The sequence below is a fragment of the Quercus robur genome, chromosome 5 (assembly GCF_932294415.1).
Source record: "Quercus robur chromosome 5, dhQueRobu3.1, whole genome shotgun sequence".
Classification (NCBI taxonomy): domain Eukaryota; kingdom Viridiplantae; phylum Streptophyta; class Magnoliopsida; order Fagales; family Fagaceae; genus Quercus; species Quercus robur.
The window spans coordinates 54,772,576-54,784,242 of NC_065538.1; the positions used below are offsets into that span (position 1 = coordinate 54,772,576).

The 11,667-nt window shown below is 33.2% G+C and overlaps 1 protein-coding gene across 1 annotated transcript; it reads left to right on the plus strand.

Moving 5' to 3' along the window:
• The first annotated feature begins 2,839 nt into the window (after positions 1–2,839).
• LOC126726337 (cell division cycle protein 48 homolog) lies at positions 2,840–5,853 on the plus strand. Its single transcript, XM_050431564.1, has one exon. The coding sequence runs from the start codon at positions 3,141–3,143 to the stop codon at positions 5,739–5,741; it is 2,601 nt and encodes an 866-aa protein (XP_050287521.1). The 5' UTR covers positions 2,840–3,140; the 3' UTR covers positions 5,742–5,853.
• Positions 5,854–11,667: the final 5,814 nt, after the last annotated feature.

Below are 11,667 nucleotides of genomic sequence, written 5' to 3' on the forward strand. Positions count from 1 at the left end.
GCAAAAATTAATATCTAAAACTAAAGAAGCATACTTTGCTCAGAAATTTTTTTTTTCAATAAGATCAAACCTGGTTTAGAAAAGCTTGAACTAAAATAACAAAATTTAAATAGATTAGTAAACCAAAGGGCCAAATAAAGAAAATAGGTAAGAGGGAAAATCCTAAAATTAAAGTAAAAACATCACTAACCATTTTAAAAACTCCAAGTGACGAAGAATGACAACCTCCCAACTCAACAACATCTTTGCCAAAGAATGCAAACTGTGACACACCAAAAAATGTACATTCTGCATCACAACAGAATTCAAGTAAAAAAACCTGTCAATTCTCCAAACCTACAATGTAAAACAATAACCTCCAAATATAAAAAAGACATTTAATGATATAAATTTTTCCCAATGAGAAAAATACACACACAGCCTTACATGCTTATATGCATATAGGGCAGGACAATAGCTATCATAACCTCACTCTCAAGCCATTTTTAAATTCAAACAAGTTCCAATTTTCTCAAAACAAAATTAAAAAATATTTTGCTAAAATCCACCTCATAGTAAAACACAAATAAGTCATTCTATCCACTATAGCGACAATTTGTGAATGTAGTATTATACAAAAATTATGAATGGTTTTGATTCATGGGCAAATAAACAGGCCTAAGAGATGTGCCTAATGAGGGAAACATGCAAAGAAAAATCTATTATCAAGTCTAATGCTATTTGCCTTAGTCAAATAGTTCGATAGTTGATAGATTCATAATTTCTCTACAACTAAAAGTAATGGCTTATAGGTATTTATCATGACCAACTCTAAAACGTGATAGAGACTAATACCAGCAATTTTCCTTTTGTGGGGAAATACCTATGCGGGAATGAGTTGTGGGCAACCTTGTAATCATTATGGATTTGAAAAATGTTTTCCCTTCTTGGCCTGTGTTTGCTCCACTGCCTTCTCTTCTTCTCTAATAACCCAGATTGCAAGCCAAAAAAAAAATCCTAATAACAATTCAAGTAGAATTTGATCATCTAGGTTGTTTCCCTGATTTCAACAAAATCCCTAAATTGATAGCAAACCTAATTGTAGACAATAGGATAAGAGATTAGTTGAAAATTACCAAGAAAGAATGGTCTTATATTGGGGCTGGGCCAGAGATTGAAAAAGATTGCACCATGGTCATGCCTAGAACTATTCTCAAGTTTTCAAGCAAATAAAACTTACTGACAACTTTGTGGAACTGAGAGATGAAGGAAGAACGGTCTGACAATAGTGAAGAGGCCTCTCCCTCAGATTTCTCTCTCCAACTCTGTCTGCATCTTGTCAGATTTGTATCTCTATGTCTCACGGTCATAGATGGTTTCTAATCTCCGTTGATATATGTTCGTTTATAACTCTAATATATCTCTTTCTCTGAAATAGTTTTTTTTTTTTTAATATATAGTTTATGCCAAACGTTTAGTAGAGAGAATTCGTAGCAGTTGTTGCAAAAAAAAAAAAAAAAAATGTCATTTTGACACACCAAAAGCCTACTTTATTATTTTACCACATCATTTTACAATATCTCATTTATCAGATGTTCTATCATTCAATTCTATACATTAAAATAATATTTACTACACATTAAAATAATATATTAACTCCTCCCACCACCATCATCATCAAGCACAACAACAACAAAGTCAAAAAGGATCAGAGAGAAATGAATAAAAAACTTCTTTTTTTTAGCATTCTTGTCCGTACCATTCCAAAATAGAACAGTACTGTTTACATGTAGCAAAAATTATGAGATTTGGAACATCTTATAAAGGGGGTTTTTTGTGTTTGGTGTGCCAAATGTGCCAAATATTTGGCACATTTGGCATTTGGCACATTTGGCACATCTATTGTGGATGTTCTTAAAAGGCAAAACCAAAAGATATGGTTGTTTATCGTTTTTAAAAGTAAATGTGGTGTAAAAACTTAAAAGGAAAAAAAATTTATATGTAAATTGTGAAGGAGAAAAGAAATAGGCAGTTTTATAACACTACAGCCTTGTGTCTCTAGTTTGTAAGAATAGGCCTTTTTTAAAAAAAAAAATTAAAAAATTAAAAAAAAAGTGTCAATAATTTATGTAGCCACATGACGTAATGAAAAGTGGCCAACAAAAAATCAAACGTTTCAACTATTAGTTATTCTATAAATACAAATATATATATATATATATATATATCATTAATAATAAGTGTTTAGCATATCACCCATGCACATTTTTTGTGTGAAAAAAAATGTTAAAATGCAAAACTCATATTCTTCTATGTTTCATCAAAATTCATTTCAATTATCTAACTTTGCTTTCGTATATTTTAGTCTTATAACTCTCAAGTTTATTCAATTAGGCTTTTCCATCAACTTTTGTTATATATTGTAATTAATTTTCCAGTTTTTTAATTTTTCTTCAAAATTTTTTATTTAGAAAAATTCAATTAATGATTGAAAAGTATTTTTCAAAATTTTTTTTTTTTCAGAAATTTTTAACAAAAGTTGATAGAAATGATTTAATTGAATAAATCTGAAACTTAAAAGATTAAAATGAATGAAAATAAAATTAAAAAAACTGAAATGAATTCTGAAAAAACTTAAAGGATAAGTTTTGCATTTTAGCCAAAAAAAAAAAAAAAAAAAAAAAGACCATGCCTTAGCACAAAAAATTAATTATTTTCTCTTCTAACTTTTTTTTTTTTTTCCTCTTGAGTTTTATGATTTAATTTGCCACTAAACTAGGACTATTTGAATTATAAAAAAGTGAAAAAAATTGGTGGGGCTTTTCTGATTACAGGTGTACAACGGACCAGAGTCGAGACACTTTTTCTTTTACTTGAGATTACAACTCCGAATTCCTACAGAACACGGTGAACAATGTTAAAAGTCCGAAACTTGATATGAATACCACCACCAACCGTGACTCCCACGTTTCCTAATCCTCACAGAAATCGGTTTTCAACAAAGGTTAAGGTTAAACCCCAAAACTTTTCTTATAAATACCCCCACATACTCCCCCACACTTTACTCTATATTCTATTGCTTTGCTTTTGTTCTGTTCTGTTCTGTTGTTTCCTTTTGTTTCTATTTAGTCCATAGCAAGGCAGAGCAAGCATCAACATCCATGGATTCCCTCAACGATAAGAAGAAGAAGGCTCCCAATAGGTTGGTCGTGGAGGAGCCCATTAACCACGACGACAACTCTGTGATCTTACTGCACCCTGATACCATGCACACCCTCAACTTCTTTCATGGTGATACTGTCTTGATCAAGGGGAAGAAGAGACGGGACACGGTTTGCGTTGTTCTTGATGACGCTGCTTGTGACAGTTCCAAGGTTTTCATGAACAAGGTGGTGCGTTCTAACCTTAGAGTCAGGCTTGGTGATGTGGTTTCCATTCATCACTGTCATGGTATTAATTACGGCTATAGAGTTCACGTTCTACCTATTGATGACACCATTGAAGGCCTTACTGGGAGTATCTTTGATGCCTACTTGAAGCCTTATTTTATGGATTCGTTTAGGCCGGTGAGGAAAGGTGATCTTTTTGTTGTGAGGGGTGGGATGAGGAGTGTAGAGTTTAAGGTGATGGAGACTGATCCTGCTGAGTATTGCATTGTTGCACCTGAGACTGAAGTTTACTGTGAAGGAGAGGCTTTGAGGAGAGAAGATGAGGAAAGATTGGATGAGATTGGTTATGATGATATTGGTGGTGTTAGGAAGCAACTTGGTCAGATTCGTGAATTGGTGGAATTGCCTTTAAGGCATCCACAGCTTTTTGAAACTATTGGAGTGAAGCCTCCCAAGGGAATTTTGCTATATGGGCCTCCTGGTACTGGCAAGACACTCATAGCAAAGGCTATTGCTAATGAAACTGGGGCTTTCTTTTTCTGTATTAATGGGCCGGAGATTATGAGCAAGTTGGCTGGTGAGAGCGAGAGTAATTTGAGGAAAGCTTTTGCTGAAGCAGAGGAGAATGCTCCTTCGATTATATTTATTGATGAGATTGACTCTATTGCTCCCAAGCGTGACAAGACTGGTGGAGAGGTAGAGAGGAGGATTGTTTCACAGCTTTTGACATTGATGGATGGTGTGAATTCCCGGGCACATGTTATTGTTATTGGAGCCACCAATAGGCCTAATAGTATTGACCCTGCATTAAGAAGGTTTGGGAGGTTCGATAAAGAGATTGATATTGGTGTTCCGGATGAAGATGGGCGTCTTGAGGTTCTTCATATCCATACCAGGAAGATGAAGCTCTCTGAAGATGTGAACTTGGAAAGAGTGGCCAAGGAAACTCATGGACATGTGGGTGCGGATCTTGCGGCTCTTTCTACTGAAGCTGCACTACAATGTATTAGAGAAAAAATGGATGTGATTGACATGGAAGATGAAACCATCGATGCTGAGGTTCTCAATTCCATGGCTGTCACCAATGATCACTTTAGTGCTGCTCTTGCAACTAGCACTGCCTCTGCTTTGCGTGAAACGTTTGTGGAAGTCCCTAATGTTAGCTGGGAAGACATTGGTGGACTTGAGAGTGTCAAGACAGAGCTTCAAGAGACAGTTCAATATCCAGTGGAGCATCCCGAAAAGTTTGAGAAGTTTGGAATGTCACCATCTAGAGGAGTTCTCTTCTATGGTCCTCCTGGTTGTGGAAAAACCCTTTTGGCCAAGGCTATTGCCAATGAATGTCAGGCTAATTTCATTAGCATCAAGGGTCCTGAGTTACTCACAATGTGGTTTGGGGAGAGTGAGGCCAATGTTAGGGATGTTTTCGACAAGGCTCGCCAGTCAGCACCTTGTGTCTTGTTCTTTGATGAACTTGACTCCATTGCTATTCAGAGAGGAAGTGGAGTTGGAGATGCTGGTGGTGCTGCTGATAGAGTTTTGAACCAGCTTTTAACCGAAATGGATGGGTTATCATCTAAGAAAACTATTTTTGTCATTGGAGCTACTAATAGGCCTGATATAATTGATCCAGCACTTCTAAGACCTGGTCGTCTTGATCAATTGATCTATATCCCTCTGCCGGATGAGGCTTCACGGCTTCAGATTTTCAAATCTTGTCTTAGGAAATCACCTGTGTCAAAAGATGTTGACCTTACAGCTCTTGCCAAGCTTACAGGAGGCTTTAGTGGGGCAGATATCACAGAAATATGCCAGCGGGCTTGCAAATATGCCATTAGAGAGGACATTCAAAAGGATATTGAGAGGGAAAGCGGCACTATGGCAAAGGATTCCGCAGATGAAATGGCTGAGATCAAGGAAGCTCACTTTGAGGAGTCCTTGAAGTTTGCCAGAAGGAGTGTGAGTGATGCTGACATCCGCAAGTATCAAGCTTTTGCTCAAACATTGCAGCAATCCAGGGGCTTTGGGTCTGCTTCCTATGGAGATCCTGTTGTTGATGATGCACCTCCTGCTACTTCGAGTTCCTCCACATCTGTTCATGCCATTCCACAGCAAGTGCTTGACATTCAAGCAACTCAAGGAGACATGTTGCGGTCTTTACTGATCGCTCAGGCTGCACATGGTCAGCTCTTGGATACACTGATGGGCAATATGGCTGAATTGCGTATCCAGCTTCATCAGTTGAAAAGTTCGTTGTCCTCCACACCACCTCCTGGGCCCTCTGATAGAGTTTGCTTTGCCAATGTGTCACAAAAGGGGGGAGCACATCTGTTTGCATCTTCAGCTGATGGGGTTGATGATGCTGAGCTTTAAGGACTTAGATATCCAGAGAATCAGAATCATACAATTCTTTGTAGCTAGAATAAGTATTATAGGATTTTAAATTTAGTTCTCTCCCTTCTTACTTTCTGCAATGAACTTCAGCTTCAATGTATTTGCTGTAACTCAATAATGATTGTAGTTTTTTCTGCAACAAGTGATTCAATATAATTAAATATTTTACCTTTAGAAAAGCTTCCTTTCTGTTGGTCTTGTCAATTGTAATTATTTACTATTAATTCAAATTTAATTCCTTGTAAATATATTTTTTAAATTGCCATGGTATGACAAACACTTCAGAAAAGTTTTCCTTAAGCAAATTCTGTGTTTCATGACTTTTTGTTTTATGTTTTCCTTAACCACATTACGAGATTGGTTAAAAGAAATGTCCTTAGGATTGGCTAATATATAAGCTCTTCAATGATTGACTTATTCCATCAGCACCAAGCTGAACTGGTCTGAACTTTTCATTTGGTGACTGCAGCATTCTAGTGCACAATCTCACTGGCGAGTTGCTAGTTGCTCTCAACCAAATTAACTAAAGTGTAAGTGGTTGTGACCTTTTCCATTTATGTACTAATAGTGATTATAGGTTTATACTTGAAAAACTTCAGGTTTTCAATTTGGGCCATATGCAGTAGGATTAGATGTAAAAACTTCACTAGTAGAATACCCCAACTTTTTCAGAGTTGGAAACAATTTCAAAATTTGTATGCATTTTCTTCCCAATAATATTATTTAAATATATTCTTGTAAAATTTTCAAGTGAATCTAACCCATTAGAGTTGTATTTTCAATAAAGATATCCAAGCTAGTGGTCTTGAGGGGTCCATTTCTTCTACAGTTTGTGTCCTGAGTAATTTAATTGATCTGTAAATCCTACCTTCCAAGTATTCTTTTGTTGCATAATCTCTATGAAATTCTTATGTTACAATCCAATTCATTATTGCTTAGTTATTCTTTTTTCTAAACAGTTATCAACTAGAATAATACAAAGTAAAGAAATTGTGCCTTCATGATGTCGGCTTATGTTGCATGATATTAGGGTCTTGCACAAAAGGGGGACAATGCCACACTATGCCACAGTAAGCACTCTGAAGTTCAAGTTAGTTGTTAATTTTGGAAAGAAGAGTTGAAATGAGACGCTTGGATACAGCTGAAAACTGAAAACTGAAACTGAAAACTGAAAAACACTATAGTAAAATAATTTTTAAATGTGTGAATAGTATCGTGGGACCAATTTTTAATGAAAAAGTTACTGAAAAGTGAAATTTGTGGATCCGTGAACAGCACACGATGTGCTGTGATTGGCTGAAACAAATTGAAAAAGTCAAAATTTGCGGTTACTATTCATTAAACAGTACATAAACAGTAACAGCAGCACTCAAAAAAGCTCAAAAACGCGTGAAAAAAAAAAAAAAAAAAAAAAAAAAGACGCAGACCCAAATGCCTTATCCAAACGTAGCCTAAGTTATTTCTCATCTCTCCCAGCTGAGAGGGGAAGGGGTATTTATACCCGTAGCAATAAGTGTGGCATGGTAGGGGTAGGGGCATCATTATCCGAGGCATCTTTTAGCCAAAGAAACAGCTCATTGATGGGACAATTCAGTGGGACGAGGTGGGCCGGCCTGCTGTAGTGCAGTTGTAATTGTTTCGGCCTCGATGCACAATGTCTTGGGCTGGTCTTAATGCACGTATCCTAGTATGGTTCTGTCTCAAATGAATTTCCCTTTTAACCTTATATTTATTTGGTTGCATCCCCTAATATATATTTAAACCTTTCATATTACTTTTTAAATTATATTTGAAAAAATAAATAGTAATTATGAGGTACATTTTTATTCTAATTCATTGACAATTCATCATTTTCAAATATTTTTTTTCCACCTAAAAGAACCCAGAAGAGCGAATGAAGTAATGAAACCATAAATAGAAATTATGGAGAGGGAATTTGGGAAGTAATTAAAAATATAAATTCATTAACAAATAAAAACTAATAAGGAAATAAAATTAAGATTTAAAATGATTTGGGGAAAATGTATTAAATTATCCAAAATAGGAGATAAAATTAGAGGATAACACAATAAGTGAGCAATCAATGTTATACTTGTTCTAAAAAAAAAAAAAATGTTATACTTGGTGGGTGAGTTTTTGCAGTGTAAGTTTATTTTGATAAAGTTTCAAGTATGATTTTCGTTTTTTATGATTGTGCTATTTATCATTAAACCAAAATACCAATCTGTTTTTTGTGTAAGTAGGAATTGAATCACAGATCTCTTATTTAATCAACAGAGACTTTATAGTTGAGTTAACCGAAATCCACTTTTACGGTGTAAGTTCATGGGCTGTGCTAGATGTATTTCAGGGGGTTCGAATGAACCCCCTGATTTTTTTATTAAAAAAATTTTTATATATAATATTTTTTTTACCGATTTAATTTATCATTAAAAATATTTTTGCACACCATGACTTAAATCTTGAACACCCTGATCACATATCAACTTTACTATTTTTTTTTCCTCAAATCACTAACTTTATAACAAAAAATTATTATAACATGATAATAATACACATACATGTATCAAACCCTCTGTATTTCCTGAATATTAGATTATATTAAGTTATATTATATTTACACTATACATGTATATATCATACTCATACACATCACAATTCACACAAATTACTTTATAACCATAAATAAATAAATAATGCACATATCATACACATACGCATAACCATAGTTTTTAGAACTGGACCAGACCGGGAGGTCGGACCGTGAAAATCGGGAACCAGGATGAAAACTGGTTTTTTAAGCATAAAGAACCGGATTTTTTTTTAAATCCGTGAACCTCTAAAGCCGGGGTTGGACCGCACGAACCGGTGAGAACCGTGTGGTCCAACCCCTTAGCAATTTTTTTTTTTTTTTACAATTTTATTCTACTTAATTAAATTATTCATCTCTTACAAGGAATAAAAAAAATTATAATTAAAATCCTTCTAAGATATTCAACTTTACTTCAAAAATTAAACATAAATTTTAATGTTTTCATGGTTATTATTTTATTTTATTAACTTTCTTATTTAATTATTAAATATATGCTTTAAAATCATTAAATTTCCCTCACATATATAGATATATTGTCAATTTTGCTAGTTTTATAAATTTAATATCTATATTTAGGCTTTAATTAATTATTAAATTAATTATGACGTCATCACGGTTCAACCCCGGTCAACCTCGGTTCGACCTCAAAAACCTTGAACCTCTCCCTTTTACGGTTCAATGAACGATCCGAGTCTGAAAACCTTGCGCATAACTAACAAACACTCACTCTTTACTCTTAGAATTAGAGATATCAAGATAGTCAAATAGAGAAGAGAGATGAGACGAGATTCATGAGAGAGATTCAAGCATTTGATTAGTTAAGTAGACACTTAGTGTATTATTGATGTATGGATGTGTGTGGTTGTATTAGTTAATAATTCATAACAATGCAAGTGAGATAAGTTTTGCCATTTAGTTTAAAATATTTTTATAAAAATAATGACAAATAGATAGTGACAATTGCATAAAAATAAAAATGTTATACAAACTCAATAAAATAAAATGATCATATCTACCCACATTGACAATAGATAATAACGATTGATAATGAATTATCATGTGATGATTTCAAAATATAAAAACTCATAGAAGGATATTGTAACATTTTATGTATTTGCAACTATTTTTTATTTTTTTTGGATCGATAACTTAATATATTTAAGTTTTCTTTTTATTAAATTTTGTTTAATTTAACTTTCTAAATGACCCCCCTAAAAAATATTTCTAGGGCCGTCACTGTGTAAGTTGATGCACCATGTGTATATAGTGTCGGATTTCATAACATTTTAATTTATTTATTTTTTTGTTTTTATTTATTTTTGTGTGGTTGTAGGATGATTGATGTAAGGCCACAATTTGGTGCCTAAGCCCAAGAGGTAATAGGATCTAGGCCCAAAGAGCCCAATACAATGAATTTGTAGAAAGTGGGTTAGAAAACTAGGTTCTAATGAGTGGGATAACAATTACAGTGGATCCAGATGACAAGAAAGTAAAGAAAAATTAGTTTACCCAAAGAAAATCTTCCTCGGCATGATTCGAGGAGATTAGTTCTTGTATATATTTCTTTTGAATTTGATTACAAATCTAGTTCCTATTGTTACAATGTTTCTTTTTCAATTCTCCGATCCCTCTCATTCAAGGGCTTCTTTCTCTCTTATACTATTCTCTTCCTTCCATCTCCACCCTCCACGTGTAAATCAAGTTGCTAGTATTGATCCTTATTCTATTAGCACCTTTCTGAAGTTTCTGGGAGTAGCTGTAAGGCTGAAAATTATTGTTAAAGTATCACTTCCACATTAATGTGGCTAGAGAGTTAGCTGCAGAGTATTTAATGCGGTGATAATTGTCTTTCCTCAAATATTTCTTACCTTTCCTATGTCTCGTTACTTCTTGATACTTATCCTTAACAGTGGAATTGCTCGGAACGTTGCTCTTGATGGCAGGTCAACCCTTCTAACCTCTGCACCGTTACAACTGAGGAGAAATTTGTCCTTAGGCCACCTTCTTGAACTCTTATGACCAGTCACTTTCCACTATTTACTAGCTCGTACTTCCACATCAACATTCCCTTATCCTTGGACTAATAGGAGTCCTCGGACAGGGCTCATGGCCCAATATATATTTCTAGGTATCTTCCCTACAATTGAAATATAAAAATAATATTTAAGTAGAATAAAGAAGGAAATAAAAATATTGTTAGGAACATATCCAAAAAGTTAATAGGTAGAATAGATTGGAAAATGACTTTCTAACAAAAATTTAGTTAAGTTTAGCAAAAAAAACAAAATTTTAGTTAAAATTTTATTTAGCCAGGTTGTTTGTTGGTCACAAAGTGGGGCTATTTTCATCACTTCTCTTCACCAAGGGTTGGGCCTAGTTCACTTAGGCCATGTCCTAGCCTCTCCTAATTGAGAAATGTCCAATAAGGTGAATAAGTGATTTTGTTTTAATTAAAAATTGTGAGTTATATATATATATATATATATATTTTTTTTTTCTCTCCACTTTTGAGAAGGCTAAAACAATTATGTGATGTTAAAAATATTACAATTTTATCATATAGGTCTTATAAATTGTTGTGTCATTAATCACAATACGTAATTCAAATACTTAGTTATTATTTTATAGTTGTTAATGTGCCATTAATTATAGTCTTTTTCGCATCAATTTTTAAAATTTTAGTTTTTGTATTAAAATTTGCAGTAGTTTTAACAATAGTAGTCCAACTAAATTACCATTAAGAAAATGAAAAATGTTGAAATTGCTACAAATTTTCTCAAAAAAACTTAAGAATTAATGTGACAAGAATATGATTAGTGCCACTTAAACAATAAAATAAATGTATGTTTGAATAAATTTCTTTTTGATGTGACAAGAATATGATTTTTTTTTTTTTAAAAAGACGACAAGAATATGACCAGTACCACTGAATGTTTGAATAACTTTTTTTTTATATAACAAGAATATAATTAGTGCTACTTAAATAATATTACAAATAAATGTTTGAATTAATTTTTTTATAATTTTTGACACGTCTATTTTTAAGGCCTTTACAATTTGTAAGATCAGTAACATCAAATAAATGAAATTAGTCATATTAAAAAAATAATTTAGAACAATAACTAAATTGATGAAAAATAAATTATATATTATTTAAATATAAAAGGAACCATTTAAATTTTTTACTTTAGGTCTCAAATTATATTTAAATAAAAACTGAGATGGTGGGAATAAGATACAATGTAAATATGTAAGTATTATAATTTTTTCTAATTTTTAATGGTTTCGTTTAGCACTTTTTTATCTTAGATT